This window comes from Amaranthus tricolor, chromosome 3 (genome assembly GCF_026212465.1).
Source record: "Amaranthus tricolor cultivar Red isolate AtriRed21 chromosome 3, ASM2621246v1, whole genome shotgun sequence".
NCBI classification, from domain to species: Eukaryota; Viridiplantae; Streptophyta; class Magnoliopsida; order Caryophyllales; family Amaranthaceae; genus Amaranthus; species Amaranthus tricolor.
In genome coordinates, this window is record NC_080049.1 from 25,595,943 (window position 1) to 25,611,144 (window position 15,202).

Consider the following 15,202-nt stretch of genomic DNA (forward strand, 5'->3'; position numbering starts at 1 on the left):
CTTAAACTTTTGATCTTGAGGTAGCGACTAGCGAGAGCTTAATTCTTAAAAAACAAATATTTGAATAATATTTGAACTTTGATATATTTTGTTGTTTACATTTGAAACAAAAGGGGCAATGATAATTCTAAACTAGCATTACAATTTACAAAATTAGCAATGCTGAGAATCCAAGGAAAGTAAAATTATAGTCTCACCATATGTGAAGGGAGACGAGCTAGTTAACTAGAATACTAGGTAGTCACAAAGTAGAGTATAAATGCTTCTAATTAGCACAAAATAAAGCATATTAACCATATTAAAGAATCAAATATACATTTTTATCAAACTAAATATGGAGGAAGGTTAACCAGGGTATTAAACTGGAAGCTCGGTCAAATCCTCTACCGGCGTTACCGCCGCCTTGCCGAAAAACCTCTTCGAACTTGTACTTACATCGCCTTCACGGTCGGCTCCATTATTTTTTGACGTCGCCCATTTAAACGGCCGTCCAAAAAACCTTCCATAGCGACTACTCCCACTGCCTTCACCACCACCAATTCGATAGCCGCGTTTTGAGCTTGAAACTCGAGGTAAGGCCACTAAGCTAATTGTCCGTTTCAGCTTCGGTTGAGCCACTATAAGCTGTTTTCGAACTTCATCCGGTAACCTCAATGTGAATCGGTCACGATTCTCACCGGGTTGACTCAGTGAATGACCCGTTGAGTGTGACCTCGGTATTCTCCCTGTTTTAGGTAGAGATTCCGGTATGACCGCAACTTCTACCTCATTAATCGTAGCTGATTCATGGTGAGAACCTTCTTTAGTCAAAGATTCAGTCGGATCAGGAATAAGGTTAGCTCGGCAGACGGGGCAAGTAGTGTGACCAGAAAGCCAAGCATCAATACAATCAGGATGAAAAACATGATCACATTTCGGAAGCAAACGCAGTGTTTCATCTTCCTGAAACTCATTAAGGCAAATAGCGCACTCCAGTGACTCTTTACCAAATTTCAAATCCTTCACATCGGCGTATAAAAATGTCGGAAATGTTTCGATTACGGATTGATCGAGTCCACGGATTTGAGCTCTTAACAAATTTTCATTTCTAGCAATAGCAGCCGGATCACCGATTGAAGAATTATCGGAACATTGTTGGATGTAAATAGCAATGCATCCAGTAATGAAAAAACCTAGAACTAAAACAATAACAATTAAAGCCATTGATGGACTTACTTTATTTCCATTTAACTCATAATCATCATCATCACTCGATTGTCGTTGCGCATCCACAATTTGCAATAAAGAAGTTGAGATTATGCAGAGAAATAATAGTAGTATACCGTACTGGTTTGTTGTTGTGGATGTGCAACAATGGCGGCTCATAGTTTGGTGTAATTTCGATTTGAGAGGGAGTTTATTGGGATTTTTTAATTTTGTGAGTGAAAAAAGATATATATGGCGGGAAATGGCGTGCGGAAGAAGAATACGGAGACCATGATATTCAAAGGATTTGCTTTGGCAAGAGATGACGTAATAGCAAAGAGATCTTCGAAGAAGATGGTGAAAATTCAATATTCAAATGAGTCGAGAGAGGAATAATGGAGGATTTACTTATTTGGTATTATAAAAATCTTATTTTATGTTTTATTTAGGGAGTTGGAAATTGACTGTTCTAGATGAGTCTGGAATATTGACTTTTTAGAATGGATTAATTTAGGTATGGTCATGGTCATTACTCATAATTCAAGTAAGACATTATGGGTAAGGAAATAGAGAAGAAAGTGGGGAATTTCAATTTGGGAAAAATTTTGTGGTCTTAAATAGCCACTTTTATGCATTATTATTGTGTATTTTGTAGGAGAAATTTGGTATATTAATGGGTAGAGGTGGTCATTTTGGAGGGTTCACGAGTTTGCTTCCAAGTAAGGATACTCATGCTATCGGTGATAGTAACAGTGCTTTGAAGTCACGCGTATTTTATATATAAAGTAGAGATGGTAAGCCAGTAAAAATATAAAGTTGTATGGATTTTACATCTTAGCTACAGTTGGGATGAGTATGCGTAGAGCTGTTCAAAACAGACCCGACCCGAAAATCCGACCCGGAATCGAAAATTATTCGACCCGAAAAAATGTAAGTTTTTTAGGTTTACCGAACCGCAATTACCCGAACCGATACTTCACTCGAACCGTTTGATAACCGAAAAGGGCAAAATCGAACTCGAACTGCAACCGAATTTTATAACCGACATATAAACCTTAATCGATGTTACCCGAACTGAACAGTGATCGACCCGAGTCAAATCCGACCCGAATTATGCACGTAACCGAATGTAACCTACCTAAAACCGATTAAGATCGAACTGTTTTTAACCCGAACCGATTGTAAATCGAACTGTTATAAGTCCAATTTCAGTTTTCTAATAATACAGAAAAAGGAAGAACACAAGTTCTATACAGAAGAGATTGCATACAAAATATATATATATATATATATATATATATATATATATATATATATATATATATATATATATATATATATATATATATATATATATAAACTAATTGAAATAAATTGATTTGCCTATTAGGGCTGGCAAAAGCTGACCCGACCTGCTAACCTAATCTGAAATCGACTCGAAATTAGCGGGTTTGGGTTTAGATTTTTGACCCAATTAATTAAATGGATCAACTCAACCTAATCTGTTTATTAAATGGGTTAGGTTAAAGTTGAATATTTAAACTCGAAAAAAACCTATTTAACCCATTTATTAAATTTAAGACGGATCAACATTTGCCAAATACTTCGTAAAACTAAGATAATACCAATTACCATGTATTGAGGGATTTGACAGCTGAAGATGACTTTCAATAAGAAAGGAAGTTGTCCCACATCGACTAAGGGATTTGTCAGCTGAAGATGACTTTCAATAACAATGGAAGTTGTCCCACATCGGCTATGAAAGATACTAATAAAAGAAAAATCCTTTAAATCACTTCCACAGATCTCATACCAACTTACGCAGCCACGCAGTGAGCACAAAGCGAACTATTCTTTCGCCTTTTACTAAAGAATACCGTGTGCTCGCTGCATTAAGTGGCATACGTTTATTTTTGGAGGAAGCCTTTAATCAAGGTTAAATGGGTCAAATGACCTGAAATATATGAATTTAATGACCTAAAAAAAAGTAGGTTAAATGGGTCATTAGCAGGTTGATCCGATCTGCTACATATCAGGTTGGGGTTTTAATTTTTGACCCATTAATTAAATGGGTCAGGTTCAGGTTAAGGGTTTATTGACCCATTGATATATGATCCGAACCTGAAAATGACCCAACCCGACCTGTTTGACACCCCTATCTGCTATATCAAATAAAACAATCGGTAATTATTTTTTGTAAGTAAATGAGCATACATCAATTAAAAACCTGACTATTAACTTATTTCGATATTGATCCGATCAATAGTTATCCGTAACCGATAACTACTCGAAAAATAAAGCTCGAACCCGATCTGTACCCGAAAAAACCGAACCAATTAGTAATCGATGACAACCCGAGACCGATTGACACTCGACACGAACTTCAACCGACACCGAACTGATGCTAACCCGATAGCTTGAATAACCGATCTCTAACCGAAGCGTGACTAACCGACTTGACCCGAGTGTGACCCGTTGTAACACACAGCCGAAAAATAACTGATCCGAAATGTAACCGAATCGAATAACACCCGTCCGAAACCGACCCGATCAACCGAATGAACACCTCTAAGTATGCGTATAATTTTAGTGGGAATTGTCGTAGTGGTTGGGTATGATTATAAAACATCATGTCCGTCATAGATAATGGGTATGTGGTAAACATACAGTCCTACCTGTCCCATACCCACCCGTCCCACCCAATATTTACCTGCATCGCCCTATAGTTGTCAATCCTACATCTATAATATACTATAATTTTTATTAATTATATATATTTTTTTTATAAAAACTATTAATAAAAAGTTATGGATGTTAGTTCTATTCTATTATATTGTAAGTGTTAATGTTAATGGTGACTTGAGTGCACTAAATAAAGTCTATACATTATGAGAGCATAGAGATGGAATCCTTAACGGGTTAGTTAATTTGGCGACTTATGTGTGTGTTTAAGAGTATGATTCAATTTTTGAAGTTATGTGGGTTTTGAATACTCTTAAACATGAGAGTTAAGATGGCAGGATGAATGATGGTTAATGAGGGAATACAAGAGGTTGTAGATGCTTTAAACGAGGCATCCAAGAAGCATGACCCACGCCTTGATCGAGCACACAAATCAGCAATTCCTGGAAAGCCATGCTCGAACGAGCACTATCACAGCTCGAACGAGCATAGTAGCCACACAAGTCAGAAGGCAGCAGCATGGTGCTGCTCGAACGAGCACTAAGGTGCCTCGAACAAGCAGTTGGTCAGTGGCCAGCTTTGGATATTTTTATTCGTCTGTTTAAGTCTTGGATGTTGTTTGTGCCGTTTCCTTTTTAGCTGTGTGTTAATGTTCTTTTAATTCTTTGACTCATAAATTGTATTGCATTTAGTTTTTAGTCCCTATAAATAGAGAGCTTGTATACTCATCAAAATCATCCACAAAATACACCCCAAGCCAAACATTAGCCTAATCTATTCTCTATTGTAATTCTCCATATTTGAGAGTTCTTTGAACTCCTTGATAATATAAGAGATACTACACACTGGAGGACGTAGACTAAGGTGGGTAAACCTCGTTAAATCTTTGTGTCGTTTTATTGCATTATTATCTCCTACAAACATCGGTTTTATTGATAGTGTAATTTGTTTGTCACAAAACTTTATACGTTGTTTGATCTAATATAACATCGTTTTCAGTAAGGTTTAGATAAAATTAGATATCGTGAAATATGTAAGGATTTATGAAGTATATAATGATTTGTAGTGAATGTGAGGCGGATATAAGGTGGGTATATCATAATACGTATAAGTTGGCTATAGTGAGTAGGTGGTGGGTATAAAAATTTTAGGTAGGTATGGGTTTAAGGGAGGGCATACCGTATCCAAGCGCCCATTTTGCCATCCCTAGAATCAAGAAGTGTCATGACTATGAACAAGCCCTCATTCACATAAATAGAGTGGCTAAAAACGGGCTCGAACTTAAACGAGCCTTTATTAATTTTGCTCAAACATGATATATTATCACTTGAGGTGCGCAAAAATATCTGATTCGAATTATTTGACTCGAAATATACGATATTCAATATAGAATTCGATTAATTTATCCGAATATCCGATTTTCCTATTTTATTATAATTGTTATTATTTATAAAAAGCTTTGTTTATGTTGTTGAATATACTAATATTTAGGATTCTCAACTAGTACTAAGTTCCATAACTAATTTATTGTTAATTAATTTAGACTTTTGAAAATCCAATCATATTCCCAAAATAATTTTTTTTCAAATTTTAAAAATAAGTTTGATTAAAGAAAGAAAGCTAAGTGAACTCGAATATTTAAGGGTAAATAAGCGCAGATTTTTTTAAAAAAAGAATCAAAAATATATAAGAATTTAAAACTGGATGTGTCCGATTCAAATTAAATTGGATATCTGATTTTTCCAAATCGAAATCGAATCATAGTTTTCACTATCTAGATATTCGGATTTCAGGATCCAAATCGATTTAGTATCCGATTTCTAACCCCCTAATTATTATTGATTTATAACAATCAATAATCAAATTCTAAATGACAAAAGCAAGTAATGAAAATACATGACATGTTACTCAATTTAAAATGCTTATTTCGATCAAAATTCAAAAGAACAAAATTATAACAGAATTGGACTAGGGTTGGAGTGAGACGAAAAGGTTTACCTTGTTTAATTTGTTTTTAATAAGGCACGATCCATTTTAATTTAAGTCTAATCGCCTAATCATGACTTATGTGTTTAATATAGTGGTATTCGCTTAAATTTAATAAACTTCAGAGTCATTTTTGTGAGAGGCCTCAAATAAGGTGCCATGCTATAATATTTGTATTAGTAATCTTCTCATACATGCATACAAGAATTGGTCTAAACTTAATTTCAATTATCAAGGGCAATATTGTTCGTTTGAATTATGCTAATGCTAAGTTTGTGGATTGACAAATTAGGAATTCTTGAATCGGTCTTACTTCTTTATAATTATTAATGTTTCACTCATGGCTTACCATTTATCAAATATTATACTTGTTCGTGACTTTGAACTAGCACTAAAAACAAATTGAAGTATTATTATGAAAAATGTGGATAATTTTAATAAAAAAGAAGGATATTAAATTACATTGATAAAATTAAAAGAAAATGGTGTGGATTATTATTTAAAATTAGAAATGATAAAAAATGAGTTAGATGAACCAAAATAACAAATAATGCTAAACGAGTTAACAAAGGAAATATTTCTCCAATTCACTACAACAAATTTGACTTTTTGCGACATTGAATTTAGTGGCATTATAAAAATGCCATTGATTCATATTTTTAGTGTAATAATTATTGGTTTTTATTTTAAGTTCCACTATAAAGTGATTTAACGACACTTTATTTGGTCTTTAGTGACATATGTAATTGTTACTATAGTTTATAATGACATTTGTAAGAAATGTCACCAAAAACTATGTCGCAAAAAGCTTTAGTGTAATATTTTATTATGCTGCTAATGGATATAAAAAATGTCACTAAATCCTCCATTTATACTATTAGAAATTTAAAATAATGACATTTAAATTAAATATCGCTAAATGTATCCCATTAAAAGCAAATTATGTTGTAGTGATTTGATTAAATAATTGTAAACCTTAAAATAATTAATGTAATGATTAAATTAATATCTACTCCCTCATATCCTAATCATATGTCTTATTTGGTAATGCACCACTTCATAAAGTAAGAAAGACACCAATTTTTAATTGAATTACTCTTGTGACTTTATAATTTTGCCAAATTTTAGCCTAATTTTTTTTAATTGAACTACTCTCGTAAAAGATTATTTTTCGGCAAGACGATCTCTAAATAAGGAGTCATATGCTAATAAATGTGATGTGAAAATTTTAATTTACCGCAAACGCACGGTATACGTGTAGTAATATTGGTCGAACTCGGGGAAGTAAGTTAACAATTTTATTCGGTTTATGACTACGAGATACAGATAAACAAAATAATTGGTCTAATCTAACACTACTATAAGCAATAACTAAAGTGATGTAAATAAAATTAATAAATAAAACTAAGAAAATGATTAATACGAAGATGATAATAATAATAATAAGGTAAATCTAAGGTGTCTGGAATCACTTAATTCTAACATGGGAGTCAATTACTCTTATAATTGTATGAAATTGAGTCTTTGCCATAATTAAACGTGATCTATAATCTCAACTTTCCGCTTTATTGATCAATGTCGATTTAAGACCTTACTAGTATTAATCCTCAAACTTCTATTTTATTGGTTAAACTAATAGGAATTGAACTTAAAATATACCTCAATCCTAAATTGATCCTAATCTCAAACTTCCGTTTTGCTGAAAACATTAATAAAGATATTTAAACTAAGATTCAATCATAGACCCAAATTTCACACAATTAATCGATAAAATATCATTCCATGCTTCAAATTAGGTTTAATCCCTTAACCCTAGAGAAGAAAACTACTCACTAGACATGGTGATGAACATGCAATTAATGATTAATGGAAACCTAATTGAAATACTACACATGAAAATAATGAATAATTGAACACAAAAAGACAAGTAATGAAGTAGTAAATCAAGAATAATTTCTAATGAAGACAAACATAAATGTAAATTACAATAAAAATAAAAATAACAATGGAGTTTCTCAACAATGAAAGCTCTTAAAAGGAAGAACAACAAAAGAGAGAATTCTGAAATTAACTAAAAACTGATGCTTGATAAAATATAAGTACCGCTATTTATAATAATTCCCAAAAAACTAAAAAACACACGTAAAAACAACTGACGGAATGGCGACGACTTTTGACAAAGGGAGCGATGAGTCGTAGCTTTTGTTCTGCCTGGGAGATCTGACGTCAGAAAGTTGGCGACGAGTCGTGGCAAATGGGGTTGACTCATCGATTTGGCTCTGGACTATTCTACTCACTTCAGTGGATATGAGACGAGTCGTGGCATCTTGGGGACGACTTGTTGCTTTGTCTCTGGACTCCAAATGCTCGGCGACAAGTGGTGACTTTTTGACACAACTTAGCTACGACTCGTTTCTTTCCCTTAGGGCTTGTTGGCTCGATCTCTTTCAGTTCTTTAGGGGTCTTAGGCCATTTCTCTAAACCTTCACCCTTTTATCACCCTTAAAACCTAATAAAACTCCGATTTTCGCCTCAAAATATGAAATACAACTTTAAACATATGAGGCAAAAATATGAAATCATACTATTAAACCTACCTAAAAACCCACTAAATCATCAAAAAAGAAAGATAAAAATGATATGAATAAGTGCAAATAATCGCACGTATCAAATTGCGTAGTTGAATTTTTCAATTAATATATGAAAAGCATCTCACAATGAGACCATTTTACACGAGAATTTATGTTTTAAATTTAAGGCTAACTAAGGAACTAACTTTAAATTAGGTGAATGCTTAGATTACTTTTCAACTTGATCAAATTTAGTCCCAATTCCTTATTTTAGGCCTAATAAAAGTTGTGATTTTGAACTCGATGAAAACTAAACATTTTACTTTAACCAAATCATAACCCGAATTCTAAATTTCTGGTCTAAGTTAGGGTTAGTCTAACTTTCTACTAGGTGGGAAATTCAAATAATTTTTAAGTTTTACCATATTTTTCACTAATTCTCATTGTTGGGATTAATTAAGAATTTGACTTTCAACTTGGTGAAAGCTCGAATAATTTTTTTACTTAGTCAAATTTTTGGCATATTTCTCAATTTCCAATTTTATGGCTAAGGTAAAAGTTCGGATGAAATTTTATCTTTCACAAATTTTAGCATAGTTTCCAATTTTGGGGCTAATAACTAATAAGGAAACTAAATTTCAAATATATAAAAGCTCTAATGACTTTGAACTTCCTCTAATTTTAGCCCCATTCAATTTGGGGTTATTTAAGGGTCCGACATTGAAATAGGTTGAAGCTAGGTGATTCTTGAACCTAACTCGACCTAAACTTAACCTAAAATAAGTAGATTTGGGTTGAGATTTTTGACCCAATTAATTATAGGGGTGGTTCGATCTAATCTATTTATTAAATGAATTAGGTTAAGGTTGAAATTAAACCTGAAATAAACATATATAACTCATTTAATAATACAAGTTAATTTTCAGTCAAACCAATCAATATAACCAGAACTTGATTCTATAATATTATCCTATTTTTCATAGTTTATACAAAATAAACAATTCATAAACTAAAAGTTTAATAATTTTTCTTGTATGAGACTGTTTAACCATGAGATGAATCCATATAAATAGTCCATTTTTCTAATTAATAACTTTAAAAATTATAAGTTATCACTTCAACATTCTAAATGTACATGAGTCAGTCCAATAGAGATTGTCTCATTATAAGACCGTCTTGTTTAAAAATTTGTAAAAGTTTAAAATTGAGTCGTAAAAAATTAAATATAGTCAATATTAAAAACCCTTAAATAAAAAAAAAATTTAAATGAATTAAGTGGGTGGAAATCAAATTTATCCATTTATATATGATATGAAAACAAACCCAACCACACCTAATTTGTTTTAAGACTTATATTGATGAATTGATGATTACTAAACCTGAGATGGCGCACACTATCATTTGTCCTAGATTTGGTTTCTTATGTTCATACTCAACTCACCATCAACAAACCCTTTTTTCTCCATGATCTAAACATAATTAGTTGACTACATGTGAACCAACAAGAACTTCACAAAATATAAAAGTACTCAACTTAATTATTTAAATAATCGTCTAAAGTGAGATAATTAAGTATTATAAATAAAAAGAATTAAGCAAAGTTACGATTGGCAAGAGGACACGTCTTTCTTCTACATCTTTTATGTGTTTGTTTAAATAAAAACATTTGCCTCAATGAAAGCCACTATTTTGCTATATGCTAAAAATACTTTTAATATTGTATTGGTTTTTCTTTATTCTTTTTTAAGTGTTTTTTTTTCTTTCCATCCATTATAAAATAACATTAGCAACAATAATAGAGATAGGGGAACTCAAGAAAATAATATATGACTAACTCTATGTATGGATTGGATCAAAATAAAGGAAGAATAAGGAAAGGGAAATAAAGGGATTGTATTTTACTCATTTAGATACAAATGGAAGGAGCAATTTCTGTATGTGTGTTTTAATATCGAAAGTGTCAATTTTAAAATTCAAAATTATGTGTTAAACATTAATCAATTTAAAATGGGTAGATTAAAAGCAAAATTGGATGTTTCAATTAATTTGATTGGACTATTTAGTTAAATTTAAGACTGTGTGACAATTAAATTGCACTAAATGAGAATTTATGCAATAGAAGAGAGGATAAATAATGGAGGGAATAGAGCAAAAAAAGGAAATCCTTCACATTTTTAATAAAACAAACTTTATGTAACATTGAAAATTTAAAAAGGAAAATAGTCATAATACCTTTTTTTTTTTTTTGAAATGAAAGTCAAAATAATTCAGTCTCTCATTTCAACTCTTTCCTTTTCAATTTCTCTTTTATTTATTCAAAGTTATTATGTAAACATAGCGTATTTTGCTTCGTTTCTCTAATGAAGTTCTATTTCAAATAATTCTAAGCCTATGTACTAATTTTATAAATTAGCCCTCAAATATTTATTGCATATCTTTTATGTACTAATTTTATAAATTAGCCCTCAAATATTTATTGCATATCTTTTATGTACTAATTTTATAAATTAGCCCTCTAATATTTATTGCATATCTTTTATGTACTAATTTTATAAATTAGCCCTCTAATATTTATTGCATATCTTTTAAAGTGTAACTATACATGGAGTGTTTCATCATGTTATTATGTCAAAATTATTTTGTAATATAAATTACCTTAATTGTAGAGTTTGACATGATATTAGTAAATCATACATTACTATTTACCTTCACCATCATTGGAGTTCACATAGTTGGGGAAAGTTTAACTTGTTGCACCTCAAAATTGACCTATTATATTAGATTATAATTGTGTTATACAATAAAATTAAATAGTATTGTGAATGAGTTTTGACAATGGTGAAGAAACAATAACAAAAACAAGTGCAAAAGAAATACTAAAAAATAAAGCACAACAATGGAAGAAGCAAAACACACAATATATGAGGAATCTATGGATACCTCCCCCTCAAAATAAGTATCTTATCATTAATATAATCAACAATATATTAATGACTCACTTTTCCAAGTTTTAAGAACGGCCTCTCAAAGCAAAGATTAAATCTTTAACTCAATCTCACACAAACATGCATAAACAAGGATGAAGAACTCTTATGGTGTGAACCCTAGCTTTCAATCTTGTATGTGCCTCTCTCAATATCCTAATGATGTTCTAGGACTCCTTATATAGCCCTAAAACATATTAGACAAACATAGGACAAAAGGGCCTAAAGCCCACAAGTCCACAACAAAAAACCGAAACTAAAACAGAAGGCTACTATTTTCACGCATTGTTAACCGTTCGACCGAGCGGCTGTGGCTCGACCAGGCAAGCGAGTGTCCAGCACCTACTGCCTTACTGCTGCATTAAGGCTCGACCGAGCCCATGATGCTTGACCATTCGAACCCTCTTCAATGCCTTTCATTCTTCGTGTCTTCTCAACATTAAGACACTCTAGATCATCCTCATCAATCACTTCATTGATTGACCCAAAACATATGATCATCCCAAGGAGTACGCTACAAGGTGATCAAACTCACCTCAATCAAGGTGTAATTTGAAGCTTGACTCAACAAATAGAATTGAAACACATTAAATTGAGTTGCACTAAACTAAATAAAATTAAACTTGCAGAACTTATCAATAATTATTTGAATTATATTAAATAAACTAAATTAAAAACAACTATGCATGAACAAAGCCTAACTCAGTTGATCTATAGTTTTTATAACATCTAATATAATTAGTAATGTTGACTTGTTCTCTTTATCTTAATTTTTTTAATTGATAAACAATTTTTAAATTAATGAATTAATTGAAAACATAATGAAAGTCTTTATGGATGATAATTATAGTTTATAAATTAAAAGAACAATTTCTTAGTCTAACTCTAAATTGTAATTTATTACCACTTTCTAGTCAAAATTTAAACCAAAAGATAATATAAAATAAATTCTACTAACAATCAATAAAATAACTTTTTCATGATATAAAAATCTTATCAATAATTTTAATATCTTCTTATGTTGAAATGTTCAACCCTAAGTAGCTTTACAAAATTTATTTCAATCAAAGAAACACTTAATCGACATTTACACCTCATTCACGTAATCCTTCATTCCTTTGTAGGAATACATGAACAACTACTCCGACATCATTTTAATATATACTTCTAATAAAAATTGGAGAATGAAGGATTAAATTGGAGAATCAAAAACACTTGGCAACCTCCTACCCTAATTCAACCTTTCCTTGAATTAAATAAGTATGTAATATGTTATTAGTGTCATAGATAAAGTAAAATGCTCATTGGCCATTAGTTGTCTAACTGGATTCTCAAAAACCCTTATACACTTTTTTTTTTCCGAGAAGTAAACACATCTTAACTAGTTTCGAGAGCGTTAGATGACAACATATTATATCACTTAAATCAGTGAAACTCTTAACTCGAAAATCAAATAAAAACCAATAATTTAATACATATAAGTCATATAGTAAAATAACACGAGACTCTCATTGATAAGACAGACTATAAGACATAACAAGACAAAGACAAATAACTCAACTCAACACCTAATATACATCCCCTATATACAGTAATTATCGCACAAAGCTCTCATCATTCCAACACAAAACACACACCAAAAACACAAAAACTCAATCTCCATCCCCCATCCTCCATCCACCATGCGTTCATACCGGAGCATGGGACCCACCCACATCGCCACCAACGTAACCACCGTGGACTGCCACAAACAAGTCCGAACGTGGCGGCTCCTCCGCACCATCATGGAACTTCTCATCCCCACTTGCAATTGTACTTTCGTCCATACAACCGACGACCACCCCTCCTCAACTACCACAAACCACCCTAAACCCACCACATCCTCCACCTCGTTCTCGTCCTCATCCTCTTTTCTTACAGGAACCATCTTTGGCTACAAAAAAGGAAAAGTAAAATTTTGCATACAATCAAACTCAACTTCTCCTAACCCAATTCTCCTTCTAGAGTTAGCTGTCCCTACAACAATCTTAGCCCGCGAAATGCGAAGTGGGTTGTTAAGGATTGCTCTAGAATGTTCTTCTGAACAAACTAACTCCTTACTTGAAATGCCGGTTTGGAAGATGTATTGTAATGGAAAAAGAGTTGGGTTTGCAGTAAAAAGAAAGCCATCTAAGACAGATATGGAGGTTTTAAGGAGGATGAAAAGTGTTGTTGTTGGAGCTGGAATTGTTAGTGGCAAAGAAATTGGTTGTCAAGAAGATGATATCTTGTATTTAAGAGGAAATTTTGAGAGAATTCGTGGATCGTCTGATGCTCAATCTTTTCATTTGATTGATCCTGATGGCAATATTAATCAAGATCTTAGCATCTTTTTTCTTCGATCTAGATGATCGTGGTTTGATATGATCAGTTTAAGTTTTTAGTTGAGTTGGTTTCTTAATATGATATCAGAGCCAGCGTGATAAGAGGTCACGGGTTCATATCTCAATCATATCTTTTATTTAAATTGGAATATTTGGCATCGGATATGAGGATGACCTGTACGTACTGCATCCATATATACTTTAATCCTTCATGAATCAAATTTTTATCAATCACTATGCTTATCCATGACTCTCGTGTTACGGGTTTGAAGATGGAGTTTTTGATCATGTTTCCTTTGGGTAAAAAAGTTGTTTAGGTTTTGTCCAACATTTGGTTTTCTTCCAAGATTTGGTGTTCCTCAAAGTTTGTCCTTAGTTTTTTAGCTGCTAAAGAGGGTATAATGGGCTCTTTAGTAGTTGTCATTTTGGAGAAATTTTTGTATGCCAAATGGGAGCTATGGCCTTATGGCTCACACATGTATTCACCAGTATTTTTTTTTATTGAAGTGTCAACTTGATAGCTGATTGCGTGACTTAATTAGCTTATGATTAATTAAAAATGAATAACTTTTTAGAAAAAGTTTACTTCTAAAATTTATTAGATAAATTAGATTTGTACTAAAATAATTTGGAATTAATGCGTTTAATGATAATAATTTAGCTTTGAGTAAAAATCATGGTCTTAAACAATAATTTTGCCTTTAAGATATGTGTAAGATTATAATTTGCATTTAACCGAGATCATTGTCTAGTTAAACAATGATTTTCAATACCTTAAACCTTTAATTCATATAGCTCATTCTAGTAGTTTAGATCAAAAAAAATTTAACTCATGCATATTTAATTTTCTTACTGTGTGATTTTAAGAATTTAGTAAAATAAATTGATTACAGCTTTCTTGTGTTTGACCTGCTAGCTACACGTACGTATATAGTGTACTCGCAATAAACAAAATATATTCATCACATACCTTGTGCTTGATATTCCACTTAAAATGAGGGATGAATGAGATTCGAACCCATGATATAGGCATTTGATACTATTTTTAAGAATCCATTCAACCAAAAGTTTAAACTCATGGTTATAGCTCCATCATATGTTACATACTTTGGCACACTCCCTCACGCAAGAGCTCTAAGTTTTAGTTGTGGACACCGCGTATGCCCTCCTTAAATCATGCATATAATATTCTACTTGAAATGAAGGTTGAATGAGATTTGAACCCTTGATCTGGCTATCTAATACATTATCAAGAAACTAACTTAATCAAAAATTTAAGATTATAGTTATAGTCCCTTAATATATTATATACTTTATCATGTACTGACCAAAGAATTTTAGTTTTAGTTTTCAAATGATTAGAATAGGACAAGCTTGATCAAACTTTGTCAAATACTTTTCTAGCTAAATTATATTAGAAGTTCATTATCAT

The 15,202-nt window shown here is 32.0% G+C and overlaps 2 protein-coding genes and 1 non-coding gene across 3 annotated transcripts; 2 read left to right on the forward strand and 1 right to left on the reverse strand.

Moving 5' to 3' along the window:
* Window positions 1–50: 50 nt before the first annotated feature.
* On the reverse strand, window positions 51–1,789 carry LOC130807756 (E3 ubiquitin-protein ligase ATL6-like). The gene has a single exon (XM_057673078.1). The coding sequence runs from the start codon at window positions 1,363–1,365 to the stop codon at window positions 358–360; it is 1,008 nt and encodes a 335-aa protein (XP_057529061.1). The 5' UTR covers window positions 1,366–1,789; the 3' UTR covers window positions 51–357.
* Window positions 1,790–3,008: 1,219 nt separating this feature from the next.
* LOC130809525 (U5 spliceosomal RNA) lies at window positions 3,009–3,124 on the forward strand. Its single transcript, XR_009040829.1, has one exon. It is a non-coding gene; the product is annotated as a U5 spliceosomal RNA (small nuclear RNA).
* A 9,856-nt stretch (window positions 3,125–12,980) lies between these two features.
* LOC130807757 (protein MIZU-KUSSEI 1-like) lies at window positions 12,981–14,408 on the forward strand. The gene has a single exon (XM_057673079.1). It carries the CDS (start codon window positions 13,090–13,092, stop codon window positions 13,795–13,797), a length of 708 nt encoding a protein of 235 aa, XP_057529062.1. The 5' UTR covers window positions 12,981–13,089; the 3' UTR covers window positions 13,798–14,408.
* The last annotated feature ends 794 nt before the right edge of the window (window positions 14,409–15,202 follow it).

Bases quoted from the DNA above. Each gene is read 5' to 3' on its own strand.
- LOC130807757 (XM_057673079.1), top strand. From the start codon at position 13,090: ATGCGTTCATACCGGAGCATGGGACCCACCCACATCGCCACCAACGTA.
- LOC130807756 (XM_057673078.1), bottom strand. From the start codon at position 1,365: ATGAGCCGCCATTGTTGCACATCCACAACAACAAACCAGTACGGTATA.